This window comes from Chenopodium quinoa, unplaced genomic scaffold (genome assembly GCF_001683475.1).
Source record: "Chenopodium quinoa cultivar QQ74 unplaced genomic scaffold, ASM168347v1, whole genome shotgun sequence".
Classification (NCBI taxonomy): Eukaryota; Viridiplantae; Streptophyta; class Magnoliopsida; order Caryophyllales; family Amaranthaceae; genus Chenopodium; species Chenopodium quinoa.
In genome coordinates this window covers 288,683-302,558 of record NW_018743920.1, presented here as the reverse complement: position 1 = coordinate 302,558, position 13,876 = coordinate 288,683, and the positions used below count along the sequence as shown (strand labels likewise).

Genomic DNA, 13,876 nt, shown 5'->3' with positions numbered 1-13,876 from the left:
TAGTGTATGGCTTAGGTTTGGCTTCCAGAGTTTTTAAAACCAAACTGCACCACAAACTGCAAACAATTACCACTTTTATAATCTTTTAAGACTAGTCTTCAGAATTATTATAATTAGAAAGGGTTGTCACATGTGCACATGAGATAAAAGCTGGTCTAGAATCATCCTAAGGGATGAAAATTGTGTATATAAATACAGGGATGAGGAAGGAGGCAGATTGTGAGTAATTCCTAGGAGAATTGTGACCTTGAGCCACTATTTGGAGATTTGTAGCCTAAAGTTGCTAGCTTGTAGGAACCCTTCAAGGTTTTCAATTAAAGATTTGATCTACCTCTGTGTCTTTTTTTTTTTTTTTTTTGTGTTAATTGTGCGTGTGTGTGAGTGAGAGTCTAGCAAAGTATGAGTCCATTGCATATGACAAGAAAAAACTAGATGTTAAGGTGACATGGAGAAAATACAAGTTGATCTATTTGATTGACTAAATATGTTTATCAACTGGGTAAAACTGTCATTCTCATGACTAATTAAGAGATATAGTTGTAAACTCAGAAGGTTGAGTTAGACAAGTTGCCACATATGTCTCAATTAAAGTAACAATGAAATGTCGTTCAAACTTTCATCCTCCATTGAAGCTCGTCCTTTTTATTATTCCTTCCCCGATCTTCACCCACCTTCCTCAAATAGTGGTGTCGGTGAAAGGAGGGTGGAGATCGAGAAAGGAAGAAAGAGGAAGCTTCAATGTAGGAAGAAGCTAAAGCTTTGGTTAAGTCATCTTTTGTCCAACTCATCACATTTGTTGAACAATGATGTATCCCATTTATTGTTCCAGTTATTTACCCGCACCACTAGATAAACATACCTCGTTGACCTAATTGGGGCTCCCTCAACTAGATAAACATACCTCGTTGACCTAATTGGGGCTCCCTCAACTGGGAGTACAAGTAATCTGGAAAAAACAAATAGAAGATCTTCAAGAGTAAGGATGTCAAGCTTTAAATCATCAAGAAGCATAAAAGCTAAGTATAAAGATGCAACAACCCAAGAGGAATTAAGTGATCTTAAAGCGACTTTTGACAAGTTTAATGAGCAAAATGCCAACAACGTCCAAGAAAAGATTGCATAGGCAATCCATAATGCTATCAACACTTACAAGTCATCCATGGAGTAAAGCTATCAATTATGTCACTCGCAGTTAGTTTTGTTCAATGATGATAATGTTTAAGGTTCACTCGTCTTATATGAATGCTTTATAGCGAGAGACTGAGAGTACTAGAATAGAATCCAGAATCTGTCTTGTCTCTGCAAATGCAATCTCCTTAAAGTCGGCAATCAATCTCAGGTTACAAATCTTACAACGTACTGTCTAACTGACTTGCTTTATGACTGATTCAACACTCACTGTAGGAAGAACAAAATTGGCTACCTCTATTTCTCTCTATATCAAACAACATTGTTATAACAAATATAGTACAAATAAATTGGTAAAAATAAATTTATGAAAAAAAAAGGCCTAGTTGGTGGAATTTTAGTTATCTCAAGTAATACTGCCATACTACAGCTATTAAAGCCACCAATGCAACCTTGAAAATTAGCTTAGTACTAGTTGTTGATGAAGAAGAGGCCGCGGAGTTCTGATGCTGCTCCACTGGTTTTCCCCTCAATCTAGCAAACAACTTTTGCCACAGCTGATGAAGCCTGCTACTTTTCCTCTTGGCTGTTATCCATATTCAGAAGATATCGTTAGTGGAAGGAGAAACAAGCAAATAAAGCACATTTTGGGAGTTACAAATCATCTCTATTGGAAGATGCATGAGCTGCAATCGGAAGTGTTGCAAAAGTATCATATATAGAGGGGGTTTGTATTTCTCTGAAGATCAAGAAGATTTGACACAGACAAAGAAGTGACTCATGCCAACTTCCGAGTGACAAAGCAAGGAGATTAGGAACCACAAATAACCCTATTGCAGAGAAACGTGAGTCCAGCTTCAACCACCCATATGCTTAAGATAGGTTGACATTGGGAAAACAGAGAGTAGAGAGGAGAGAATAGGATCTTCATTTCCCTAATCTAAGAATCAGGGAGTGACAAATGGAATGGTCATAATTCCATTTGAGTCCCCCTGTCATTTCATTCTTAAACTAACATTCACTATGATGGTTAAATATGCCCAAGATAAAAAGGAGAAGCTCTTTCTCAAAGATATGCAACAATTTCTCATGGCATATCTGAATTGATGCTCAGGCCAATGCCGCTATGATGGCCAAATAAGCCCAAGCTAAAAGGAAGAACAAAAAGGTAACTTATAGCCCTTTGGTACATAGTAATAAAAGGCGGTAATGGGAATGAATATTAGTGTATTGTTGCAAGAAAAGTATCATCCCAATGTTCATAGTAATGTAACCCCCATCCTCAAACTGGTGTTTTTTTTTTTTTTTTTTTTTTTTTTATCATAAAATTTCATTACCTCCAACTACCACCCTCCAAATAGTTATAAATGGTAATGAAAAATTAAGAAGAAAAAAAAAAGACACCTTGGGGTGAACTACCATTACCCCAGGCACAAGACTCTAACCAAATTACATACAAATTAATTCTTACTAAGTTTACCACCATTTATCACCACCTACCAAACAGGCCATTAGTAATCAGCAATCACACTTTACCTCCTTTAAAGAAACAGCAAGAGAATCTGAGGTTTCAACATACTTACAGTCCTTACAGGCTTAAACCTGAAATGGACAAAATTACAGATATGTATATGTAAAAAGATGTGTCGACTTATCCATCCACTTTTCTTCTTACTCTTCATTAGCCTTAAATTCTACTCAGGAAGAGAAGGGGGGGGGGGGGAACTGCTGTAGCTCGGAAAAGAAACTTGATTACATGTGGAAATCACATCTATATCATAGAAACAGTATCTTTATCTAGAAATTATAACCAAGCAATTATATAATTACCTCTTTCTTCCAACATTCTTTCCTCTTCACCAACACGCTTCCTTAGTACATTGAGCAGGGATCCAAAATATAGAGCAAATACTGTACAAGTAATTGTGATAACATTGTAAGGCATGCTGAAGTCTGGGGTAGTTAATGGCACGAGCAATACTTCTGTATAAGCCAGAACAGGACTTCTCTTCTGCATTAAAAGGGAACAATCAGATGAACAAACTATCTAATACATCAGATGAAAGGGAAACGAGGAAAAAAAAAAGGCATCCAAATGAGAGGAGAGAGTGCTAAAGAGTTTCGGACTACCTGCAATTTTGATAATATAGGAGACACGTTTGAATATTCAGCAAAGCTTAGGCTTGAATGGAAATCAGGAAAGCTAATTAGAGCTGAAGGAATATCAAAACCTTGATTGGCATCTGGAGGGTATTCATCTATGTGCAGAAATCCCTGAACATACATGCAATCATATATCTTAATCAAGTAGCAGAAAATTCAGAAGGCTAGACAACCAATAATGTTATGCCCACAAACAATGCAACCACTTATACCAAAAGCTACTCCACAAACAGAGTTTCCCTAAAAACTAAAGAAACAAATCAATGGTTTTTAATGCTCATTAACTATGTAAAATACAGCCATAGAAACATGTGAAACACTAGCCAATATTTCCTCTGTTTTTTCAGTTGGCCCACTTTCCGCTTTGAGCTGTTTTGAAATTATTGTCCCATTAAGTAAATTGTAGTTCCAATTATGGAGTAAATGCATGCCCTTACCTTCAGCCCCTATCTCTCTCTCTCTTACTTTGTGGTACATCGCATATTCACATAGCCTTTGTAGTAATAAGCTACCCTTGCCCCCACCACCCTTTAAAAATGTGCCAAAACAGATGGATACCTAAAATGGAGGAAGTACATAAGTATATAACAGTGGGTCACAAACAACCTCTGTTACAAAGTTATCACATGGGGAAAGATAAGCAGGCAACAGTTGAAAGGATTGCAATTAAGTCCAAATTTGCTCAGCTAAATGCAGATAGTGATTTAATAAATTAAGCAGGGTAGAACACTAGAACACAATTCGAATACTTCACGATATCTCCATCTAGAGGCCTTATATTCCCCTTCAAGTGAAAATAATGAAATGCCATCAAGCCCGTTGCAAATGATGGATTACGCTGCTAATATTTCCCAAGTTGTGTTTTCTTATCAACTGTTGAAGACGAAGACTTAAGAGTTCCGGGAGCTTTTGAGAATTTTTCACGTCAAGGAAGTAAGTTAATTCCCAAGAGGATGACAATGCATTTTGGAGAAGTTTAAGCAAATATTATAGGCTTATTATTCCAAATAAATTAAAATAAAAATCAATAGGATTCAGATTTATATGAAGTTTCATCAAGACACTAAGAGCATGTTTGGTTAGTGTATTTTTTGGATTGGAAACGGATTCGATTAAACCGATACCGTTATAGAGTGTTTGGTTAGAAGGCTTGGTAGCCATTACCATTACTTAAGGGTAATGGTTACCTCTCATTTGTTACTTCTCATAAACTTAGGGTAACAAATACCCTTACCCTCCTCAAACACAAACAAAGAGAGTAAAGTTTAACTAATTCCTTTCCATGGTTAAACCAAACAAATGAAAAGGTAATAGTTCAATGATTCTTTCCCCCCCTCTTATTTGTTTCCTTTCCATTCCGTTTGCATTATCCGAACCAAACGCCCCCTAAGTGCTTCTAGTTTCTGGGACCAAATTTCAGTTATTGAGCCAAGTGCATACAGCCATAGTCTGTCAAAGGTCATGCTATTTGGACATTGCTACAGTTACTTTTGTTTATAAAGGGGTAGTAATCAAAATCACAAATCGAGCTCTATGAATTTGACCACTTGTATGAAGGATCCATACTCAACTGGCAAGCAGACTATGCCAAGGTAACACAGCAATACTTTCCTGCGATAATGTACCTCTGAAGACAGATACAATTAATAAAATTCATGATCAGTGTTACAAGGAGAGAGATACATGCACAAGGTGAGTACACCCATTTTAGAATTCCATGCACTTAAATTGGTCATTGTAAACTCTGATGCCGGCTTCCACTAAAATTGACAAAGAGAAATCCATGGGAAGTTGGGAACACTATTTCAATATACCTAGCAATAACAGAGCAACACAACACACATAAAACATTTCAGGCATACCTTATCAAAGTCCAAAGAAAGTGAAGCTGACTTCATGCTGCAGGGAAATGTCAAGGCCAGCTCCAATGCTCCAGGGGAAACCTTGTCTTCAGAAGGGGATACCCGCATTTTCCTGGTGATGTTAACAGCAGGATAGACTTGACCGTTGATATATATCTGTAATGTATGATAATACACCTTAACATACCAAGGAACAACTTGGAAAACATTGATGTGCAAGTTGCAACTGTCCTCAGAAGCACCAGTTCCCACCAAACTCTGATTGTGACCAGCAGAATTTAAAGATATAACTATAGCACCCCTTTCATTCCCACTTCCCATCAAGAATCTATTGGCAAGTAATGGTGCTTGGGAAGATGACCAAACCACAGGAATTTTCCAAGTTAGTGCTAAATCAAATGGTTTAGCATCAGCATATTTCTCAATTGAGAACACATAAAGAATAGACGAATCCTCATTTTGTAAACTATCAGCTTCTTTAATCACCTTATCTGGGATAGAAGACAATTCAAACGCGAGGTTAGAGCTGGAACTTTCAGAAGCTGCAAAATCAGGGTTTATTCCCTTAATTTTCAGTTCAGAGACAAGGCCTCTGTCAAGATGAAGGAAAATGTTGCTAGATTTGGCAAGAACACAATTTCTGTTGACTTTCCTTCCGAATACTGTGCTTAAAGACCAATTTGGTTGCATTGCAGAGCCAGTGCTGTAACTCTTTGCCCAGCTTTGACTTCCAGGCTGGAGAACAACAGTTAGTGTTTGTTCAAGTTTAATTTCTGAATCACCAGTATCTGAATCAAAACCACTAGAAACCAAGTGCAGCCGCTGAGAATGGTAAAATCCGCGATATATAGATGGCCTATCCATCAGCTCAGCAAGACCAGCCTTGTCTCGACAGGGCAGTAACTTTAGCCACGGAGTCAGGTTCTCCGTACAAACAGCTTCACGGGGCAATGTGCCATACCTCAAATTGCCTGAAGATGCCCGAAATCCCCAGTCAGTTGCAGAATAAGTAGTTGAAGACTCCAGGAAGTTGATGGAAGAACAAAATAGACCCGATAGAGTGTGAGTCAAATTTTTCCATAAAGCATCAACCTGAGACGGTGGAGAGTTAAAAATTGCCCACAATTCAACTCCCGGAGGTTTTGCATTACTACTTGAAATAGGATCAAACCCACCCCAACGTTCATAGTTCCAGCGACCCTGAGTGAAAGACAGTTCCATTTCCTTGATTTGAAATTTGTGGACCTAGGTCAAACAACACAGTTGTATCACTCAATCAATCCTGAATATTTACAGATTTTCCACTAGAAAAGTTTAATAAGAAAATCAAAAGTACTATAAGCATTGCCTATTATCACATTGAGTACTACTACTGTCAAAATATGAAGAAGAAAAAAAGGGCACAAAACACAAACAAGAAACTTCCTACTCATAAACAAATGTACCCTTGACAACTTCCATTGTAATTAAACAAAGTTTGCGAACACAAGTTGTTTTGGTAGAGCTACTATGTATTTAACTTTTAAAACGTACATTTATTAACATTAATGGGTCGCAAAAAATACATTCTCAAGAGGGGCAATATTTTTATAGAAGGGTGAGAAAAGGAAACACCAAGATCTTTCTATATCAAGATAATTAATGTCTAGGACGTGGAACTAACTAGGAGCACACAGAACATCTCGCAACATAAGATATACAGAGTATAACGTTAATATCTTTGTTCAAACGCATAGATAATATATGAATATTACCCTGTTCAAAATATCTCATGGAATCAGACAAAATCGCAAAAATTTAGTGGTTTAGCGTTAAATTCTACCTCCCAATCCCATAATTGAGTTTCAGCATAAAGCACCATAGCATATCATAAAGTTATCCATCAAAATGGTAATCGAAACAAGTTAAGATGCTCAATGTCTCTAACAGTCTAAAACACTTAAATCAGACAAAAAAGTCATCAGCCAAATAGTGCTCCCTCCAAGAGGGAATAATGAATCTGCATTACTTCACTGATTTTGAGTAAAACAATCATAAATCCCATGCGATCAGCCATTAAGAAGATTTACAGATAAAAAGTTGCATCCAGTGACCTTGAATATACAAGAAAGCAAAATATGTAAACACAGAATACATCAGGTATAATAAATGCATTGCTATTGATGAATTTCTGCTCAAGAACTTCCATATACCTATAAATTTCAAAACCTAAAACCCACATCACTATATCAGCCATCCCAAGCATGGAAAGTGCACCAGTCCTCGTAGAATGGACAAAAATGGTACACATTTCCAGAACCGGTGACCGGATGTCTTCTACATAGATAATCTTCTGCACTAGTGATTTCACCAACAGCAGGATTCTACATAGTCCACTGAAATCCGTCTAATAAAATAATCCCTATTTCAACATACCAACTAAGAATGGCAGCTAATCTCACTATTAGCATTATAGCAGTAACAAACTAGCAAATACAGTAACAGTCAGCAATGTTAGAGGAAGCTAAACAAAGAAACATTTAACCTCAACAGAACATTAATTACACCGATTGATGCATAATTTTGTCGTAATTTCCAAACTAACACCAATTCGATGAGTATATCCAGTACTTATACTAAATCATGATGGTAATTTGTTGCACATCTCAGTCAATGAAATTCAATCATTATCAAAACTAGCACTAATAAACAGAATAATTGAGTGACGCTACAATCAACACTAAAATAAAACCCTAAAATTGACCAAAATACAAAATAAATTTCATAACAATAAGGTCTTCCGAAATTAAATAGAAGAGGATGAAGAAGAACATACAAGCTGATAAATAGCCATAGGAAAGAGATGGAGATGGTATCCGCCATTGTAGGAAGAGAAATTAGCATTAGAATCAAAGTGAAAATGCGCTAGAACTTTCCGATCGGGCAACGGTTTCAGTAGCAGTTCTTCATTGAACTCCTCCTTTTGTGCTTCTTCGTTACTGGAAGCGAATTGGAAGGTGGAGAAGATGAAGCAGCATACAATTAGGAGAGAGAAAATCCATGTATTTGCCATTGATGAGTTCTTGTTAGGAGCTGTTAAGCGCAGGAGAGAGAGTGTGTGCGGAGGAAGACGACGACGACGGTGAAGCCATCTCAAAGTTCAGCCTACTGCGCGATCCGTCAATACTCAATAGACAAGGAATTTCTTTTCTTTTCTTTTTTTTTTTTTTTTTTTTTGCCTTTTTGAATTGAAAATTACATTTGTACAATTGTACTGGAACGGGTTATTGAAGGTTATTTGTGTGTATAATTGTGACATTTTATTTTTGCAAAAGCTAACAAACACTTTTGGGGGTGTTGGATAAAATAGCTAAAATAGAAATATTAACTTTAAATAAACATTAATTACACCGATTAACGCGTAATTTTGGCATGCATTCCCAATTAATACCATTTTAGGAACTATTTTAAAGGGTTATCTAATGCCCCGGGGCCGGGGGGCGTCCGTTAGCAAGAATTTGGGGATAAATTGACCAATAAACATATGTACTTATGTATATAATTCAAACAATTTTATAAAAGGTTGATAGACACATTGGCAAATGTTTAAATTTATTAAGGTATTAATAACACAATTGCTAGCTACTTGCAATCTTGATTACGTGGATGTAGCATTTGAATCTTCTTAACTGCTTCGACGTGAATGAAATGTTATGTTGCATTCAACTTTAAAACCTTCGGTTGCTCTCTAAAACCTTTAATTAGAATGTCAAACTTACAATACCACTTTCACTAATACGACGTGACGAGGAGAAACGGATTATAAGTTTATAACCACTAGGCTTACTATACATTATCACATTGTATCTCATTACATACAGTCATTAGTAATAAGCTCTATATATTAGATTGATTTCAACCCGTACATGACATAGGCCAAAGAATTGGCGATAATATTCATATCAATCTATTTTTTAAATCATTATTGTTGAGAGCACTCGGGAGGAGTAACGGGATGATTTTGCTTGTCAGTGCAATAATCATAAGTAACATAATGATGCTTGACAATATTATAGGCTTCTTGTTCAGTAGGATCTAGTTCCCAATATCTTTTACTGTTCCACCAATATTTATCAGAGTTGCAAGGCTCAATTGTCCCACTATTTTTATCAATTTGGCAACCATCAATGTTGAAACCTTTAAAATATGCCCTAAATGGTGCATGGTTCCAATCAACTTTGGTCTGCCCTCCATCTGTTGCCCAATCAGATCCATCCCATATGCTTGCTTCTATCTTCATTGGTTTAGATGGGTATCCCACTCCAAAGTTTATGTTGTTTTTAAAATATCTTATTGGTATATTATCTGCAAAAAATCTAATTTACAAGACAAATTATACTATATTGATATATACATAATCATGTCAACTATATCTAAATATCAAACAATCAAAGCTTCAATAATCTTACCCTTCAATATCTAAACGTTGTTTATGCTTTGACGGTGATTGTCTCACCAAAAAAGTTAAAGTAGTCAAAGCATGAACGACATTTACATATGGAGAGAGAGAGAGAGTGATATGTATGACGTTACTCCATACATAAATCTAGAGTTAATACCAAATGATATTGTTTTTAACTTAAAAAATTCATGCGTGCAAGACATTTGAGTTAGTGTAATGTTGACGTGTAAATGGTGGAAATTTAATGTAATTATATAAATATAAATTGTAGTATACAAGTGTGATTCCATCAAAATGTATAATAAAGTTTAAAAATCTCAGTAAACTATTAATTAAAAATAATATAGTATACTGTACTTTTAAATGAGGAAATCAAAAATAGGGCAAGGAAAGGGCATGAAGCTAAGCGATGGCAATTGACCCTGTGATTGGGAGTGTAGCTCCGCCAATGCATGCAAGATATATGATCACATATATGGTGTGATTTTGTAGTGGTTATTAGCCATCTACAAATCACGAAGTTTAAGTTAGCTAGCAATAATATAAATTTTTAATTAGTAGGTGACATATATTTTGTCATGCATATTACTTTGTCATGCTTATTTTGTCACTTTTGATTCATATAGTCGATCCCACTTATGAGATTAAGGCTTTGATTGATTGACGTTTAATTAGCTAGCTTCTCCAAAACTCCTAAGCTAGAATAGAAATATACTTACACAATGTGATGTTGGTTCCAAAGGATCTTGTAAGTGTGAAAATCAGCAGTAGGATCAAACCAAAGATAAATCCTATGTTCTCTATTTCCTATTCCTTGTGCAAAAACATTAGTCTGCAATGTGTAGGGTTTCCCTTCTCTGTTCCCCAAGAACTCGAAGTCTAGCTCATCGCGATTACCATCTTCGACTGATGTTAACTGCAAATTAATCAATCATTCATTTCAATGAGCTAATTTAAGTGAAATTTCATTAATTAAAAGAGTGAATTAATGAAAGCAAAATAATGATTAGTAATTAATATACATAAAATGCTGTAACAACTCCTCCTGAGTCTTTATCTGGCAATTTAATTTGCATGGTAAAGAACCCTGATCCATAGCTCTGCTTTGATTCGAACCCAGCACCTGCAACATCGATCTCATTATTCACATAGTAGTTTCAATTATACGTTGTACTCCATATAAAATAAGGTTACTTATGAATGTTACACGACTGAAGCCAACTCATACAAAAAGGTTACCTTGCTCTCCAAAATAAGTAATAAGTCACATGTACAAGTAATTAAGACATCGAGAGCTTACAATAAGACATTGTTACGTAAAATAGTCGTGCTTAAAGCTTTTTTTAAACTATAATGAATAAGATAATATATATACATAATACAATTATACAAAAATACTATTATTTTAAAAGAAGATTAAATGAACCGACCTGATGATTTATCTAAGTAGATTTGAACCTCCGACGCATGGTTCTCCACATGAGTATATCCCCAAATGACTCCATAATTTTCATCAAAAATAGGCTCACTACTAATTCTACTTGTAATTTCACTAATAAAGAGCGCGACCAGTATAATTATACTGATCATGATATATGAAGCCATATGTAGAACTTAATTGTACTGTTCAAGCTAAGTGCCTAAGTGATTATAAAAATTTTCAAAGATTTATCTATGTTATAAGTTGATGGTGGTTTTATATATGTATGAAACTTGTTTAAATATTACATGTATAGACGTCATTTTAAAGCAAGTAGAGTGTGAGCCTTAATTCTGCCACCTTCAATTCCCCACACGTAAAACACTAGAGTACACACCCGACCATATCTTTCCCATAACAATAGTTACATCAAATTATTCAAAATAGTAGCTTGAAAATAACTAAAACTAAAGACCCTTAATTCTTCTTACCTCTATTAGGACAATAAAATGTGAGGGAATTTTACACTTATTTGAATATAAATAAACACAAAAGACATTGCATGCTTAAGACTTAAAGAGTCGTTACATATTGTATCTATTACAGTACTATATTTCTTGTCTAGTCAATTTTTTTTGTAGGTTTGGACGTTTGGTGAACGAAGAAAAAAGTCAAAATATTTGGGTTTCCAAGATGAATTTTCTTTGGGGAAAATAAGATGTGATTTTTTTTAAATTTTGTTAAGATGGATTTGAATTTAAGGTTTGTTTGTTTTATCTTATTTTAATTTTATTTTAATAGTTATATTTTAGAAAATAAAATATTTAGATCATTTCAAATAAAATAAATTTAGAAAATTTACAGAAAATTAGTTGAGATAAACTAAAATATATATGTTCAAACAAAATAAATAGTTCATATTAAATATAATAAGTTCATTTAAAATAATTAGTGGTAGAATTTTGTAGGGTTGTATTTGTGTATTTTGCAATAAGTTTAATTTTATTGTCATTAGTTTTTTTTACTTAAGAGTTATCAAATACGATAAATGTGATTGATGAGGAGTTAATTACATGCGTGCTAAATATTTTATATGCTTAAAAGTGATATAATCTATCTAAGCTTCGTTATATAATAAACTAAATATGTATGCACTAATAATTATTTTTTGATGTTGTTTTATGTCAAGTATAACTCATAAGAATATCATCAGCATGGTGATTATAATCAATGTCCACATAATGGCGGACGTGATCACACTTTCGGTCGAGTAAGCTTAGAATTATGGTTATCTGTCACCAAATTTTGACAACCATATTCTATTTAACCAACATCTGTGTTTATGAAGGAGCAAGGCTATATTCAAAGTAACACAGTCAATTGACCCTACTCAACTTTTGTAAAAATATATATATATATATATATATATATATATATATATATATATATATATATATATATATATACATCACATGAGGAAACAATATGCGAGTTATGTATATTAATTTAAAACACAAACTTATATCGGCCAATAAATGTGTATATATGTAATATATGTACAGTAATTTATGTGCAATATATGCACAAAAATAATATAATAAATATTACCTCCATTTCTGAAAGTTCGACTCACTTACTATTCATGTGGTCAAAATAACATAGCTTTGACCACATTTTATGAGCTATACAATGTAAATAAATTAGCATGTGATGAGATCATATTAGATTCCTCTTATTATAAATAATCCAAATATAAACTTTTTACAAATTTCACTTATACACAACTGAAGTTATTCATGGTCAAAGATGTTCATTAGAGACCGCGCAATTGCAAAGTGAGTCGAATTTTCAGGAATGGAGAGAGTATGTATTATTTTGAATGAAGTTTGGATGTGTAATTGATAATTTATGATTTATAAAATTGATATATTTGTAGTTCTTTTATTTTTAGGAAAGAAGAGCGAGCAATTTATTGAAAATCAAGGTCGGCCAAAGTAGTAATACTTTGGGGAAAATAGTTCATACAAAGTAATTCGGAACAACCGTTTGTATCCTATCTAGCAACAAGATCGATATTGCCGGCTCTCTCAACATGAGAAAACGCAAACCAATTGAAAAGATTAGACAATTTCCTAATATCCTCGTATACAAGGAAAACAGGAGCACACCCAAAGCTTGCCTTGCTAACTGTTTGAACAACTCACAGAGCATCACTTTCAGCCCACACCTTTTCATACCCAAACCTTTCTCATCACCTGTAAACCATAACGCAAAGCAGCCGCTTTAGCATGAGTTACATCCAATACTCCTTTCACTCTTTTGACGGCCGCAAGAAGGAGCTTTTAGAGTGGTCACAAGCACCCACACCTAAGCCCACAAAAGCACCACCAGCAATGTGTGCATCTATGTAGATAAATTTGTAGTTTATTATATCTAAAATAAATATATATATATATATATATATATATATCGAACCTCCATTTGAGGAGGTTAGGAAGCATCTAGGTTAAAACATTCTAGACACCGGAAGGAGCCTATAAATAGGAAACCTGCCATACAATTGCAATTCATTAAAACACTTGTATTCTCTCAAGCATTTATAAAAGCCTTCTTTCTTAAAGTTTTTCTCATATATTCTCACTTGTGCTTTCCAAGCAAACCACACTTAACCAACAACATCGACACTTAGCTTTGCTAAGCAATCGGGGAGCCTTGACTAGCAGTCTAACGGGTGGTGACTCTAGTGGACAGCGTGCAAAAGACTAAGGGGATTAGTCAGCGTGTGACACACACACACATATATATGTTTAATTAAAAATGGTCCTACTTGATTTGAACCCACTGGAAAAGTTATCTAATTTT

General features: G+C 34.6%; 2 protein-coding genes across 2 annotated transcripts; both read right to left on the bottom strand.

Annotated features, from left to right (window-relative positions):
* Nucleotides 1-1,209: 1,209 nt before the first annotated feature.
* LOC110687741 (GPI transamidase component PIG-T-like) lies at nt 1,210-8,630 on the bottom strand. Its single transcript, XM_021864368.1, has 5 exons — nt 7,969-8,630; nt 5,154-6,398; nt 3,259-3,402; nt 2,959-3,139; nt 1,210-1,714 (listed from the first exon to the last, which is right to left on the bottom strand). The coding sequence occupies exons 1-5, from the start codon at nt 8,203-8,205 to the stop codon at nt 1,530-1,532; spliced, it is 1,992 nt and encodes a 663-aa protein (XP_021720060.1). The 5' UTR covers nt 8,206-8,630; the 3' UTR covers nt 1,210-1,529.
* Nucleotides 8,631-8,873: 243 nt separating this feature from the next.
* On the bottom strand, nt 8,874-11,265 carry LOC110687742 (xyloglucan endotransglucosylase/hydrolase protein 3-like). The gene is made up of 4 exons (XM_021864369.1): nt 11,025-11,265; nt 10,617-10,717; nt 10,314-10,510; nt 8,874-9,508 (listed from the first exon to the last, which is right to left on the bottom strand). The coding sequence occupies exons 1-4, from the start codon at nt 11,197-11,199 to the stop codon at nt 9,115-9,117; spliced, it is 867 nt and encodes a 288-aa protein (XP_021720061.1). The 5' UTR covers nt 11,200-11,265; the 3' UTR covers nt 8,874-9,114.
* Nucleotides 11,266-13,876: the final 2,611 nt, after the last annotated feature.

Excerpts from the sequence above, each read along its gene's own strand:
- LOC110687742 (XM_021864369.1), bottom strand. The coding sequence starts at position 11,199 with ATGGCTTCATATATCATGATCAGTATAATTATACTGGTCGCGCTCTTT. Across the intron at positions 10,718-11,024 it reads CTACTTAGATAAATCATCAG|GTGCTGGGTTCGAATCAAAG; the intron begins GTCGGTTCATTT and ends TCGATGTTGCAG. Across the intron at positions 9,509-10,313 it reads TGGAACCAACATCACATTGT|ATTTTTTGCAGATAATATAC; the intron begins GTAAGTATATTT and ends CTTGTAAATTAG.
- LOC110687741 (XM_021864368.1), bottom strand. The coding sequence starts at position 8,205 with ATGGCAAATACATGGATTTTCTCTCTCCTAATTGTATGCTGCTTCATC. Across the intron at positions 3,140-3,258 it reads CTATATTATCAAAATTGCAG|AAGAGAAGTCCTGTTCTGGC; the intron begins GTAGTCCGAAAC and ends CTTTTAATGCAG. Across the intron at positions 1,715-2,958 it reads AAGAATGTTGGAAGAAAGAG|CCAAGAGGAAAAGTAGCAGG; the intron begins GTAATTATATAA and ends TATGGATAACAG.